This window comes from Priapulus caudatus, unplaced genomic scaffold, assembly GCF_000485595.1.
Source record: "Priapulus caudatus unplaced genomic scaffold, Priapulus_caudatus-5.0.1 Scaffold632, whole genome shotgun sequence".
Classification (NCBI taxonomy): Eukaryota; Metazoa; Priapulida; class Priapulimorpha; order Priapulimorphida; family Priapulidae; genus Priapulus; species Priapulus caudatus.
Window position 1 is genome coordinate 175,788 of NW_014577693.1, and position 998 is coordinate 176,785.

At 47.0% G+C, this 998-nt stretch overlaps 1 protein-coding gene across 1 annotated transcript in view; it reads left to right on the forward strand.

Moving 5' to 3' along the window:
- The window catches only part of LOC106812303 (TATA-binding protein-associated factor 172-like), a gene marked incomplete at its 3' end in the record, with an annotated part of 4,811 nt that extends 4,144 nt beyond the window's left edge, over positions 1 to 667 (forward strand). Inside the window, 2 exon segments of the mRNA XM_014816144.1 lie at positions 97 to 237; positions 540 to 667. Of these exon segments, the coding sequence (XP_014671630.1) occupies positions 97 to 237; positions 540 to 667 (269 nt within the window).
- Positions 668 to 998: the final 331 nt, after the last annotated feature.

A 998-nucleotide genomic window follows, 5' to 3' on the forward strand; every position in this document is an offset into this window, starting at 1 on the left:
AGATAGAGAATGATGGGGATCAGTCTACATCTCATAGCTTCCATATCCCGGTAACGACTATCGGCACTGGACTCCCTCACTATCGCCTCATTGCAGGAGCTGACAGCCAAGCTGCTACCGGAGGTGTTTCCGAGTGTGTTTGCCGGTCTGCAGGATTCCTGTGATGATGTGAGCGCCGTGTCTGCTGCCGCGCTCGCTCCCGTAGCAGACGACATCGTCAACTTCCTCCCCGATCAGGTAAGTGGCGCCACCTAGATGTCTTCTGTTGTAGATCTGTGCCCACGAATGCTCTTGTATGAAGTGGCCTCTCCTTTCATGGCTTGATTGTGATGTGGTTATTTATTACAATTATTATTATTATTATTATTATTATTATTATTGTTATCATTATCATTGTTATTATTATTTATTTTGATGTTATTATTATTTACTGGTGTCAATGTGTATTTAACAGCATCTTAACTTTAATGTTGTTCTGTTCGTGTCAATCCTTCAGTGACAACGTACGGTCTGCCTCTAGCTGTGCATGCGTGTTTCAGGTAACAAGTTTGATCACGTGTCTGTGGGACTTACTGCTCGACCTCGATGACCTGACCGCTGCAACGAATAGCATGATGAGCCTACTCTCCTCTCTCCTCGCTAACTCTCACGTCTCCTACACACACAGGTATGACTCTCCTCTCTCCTCGCTAACTCTCACGTCTCCTACACACACAGGTATGACTCTCCTCTCTCCTCGCTAACTCTCACGTCTCCTACACACACAGGTATGACTCTCCTCTCTCCTCACTAACTATCACGTCTCCTACACACACAAGTATGACTCTCCTTTCTCCTCGCTAACTCGCACGTCTCCTACACACACAGGTATGACTCTCCTCTCTCTCCTCGCTAACTCGCACGTCTCCTACACACACAGGTATGACTCTCCTCTCTCCTCGCTAACTCTCACGTCTCCTACACACACAGGTATGATTCTCCTCTCTCCTCGCTAACTC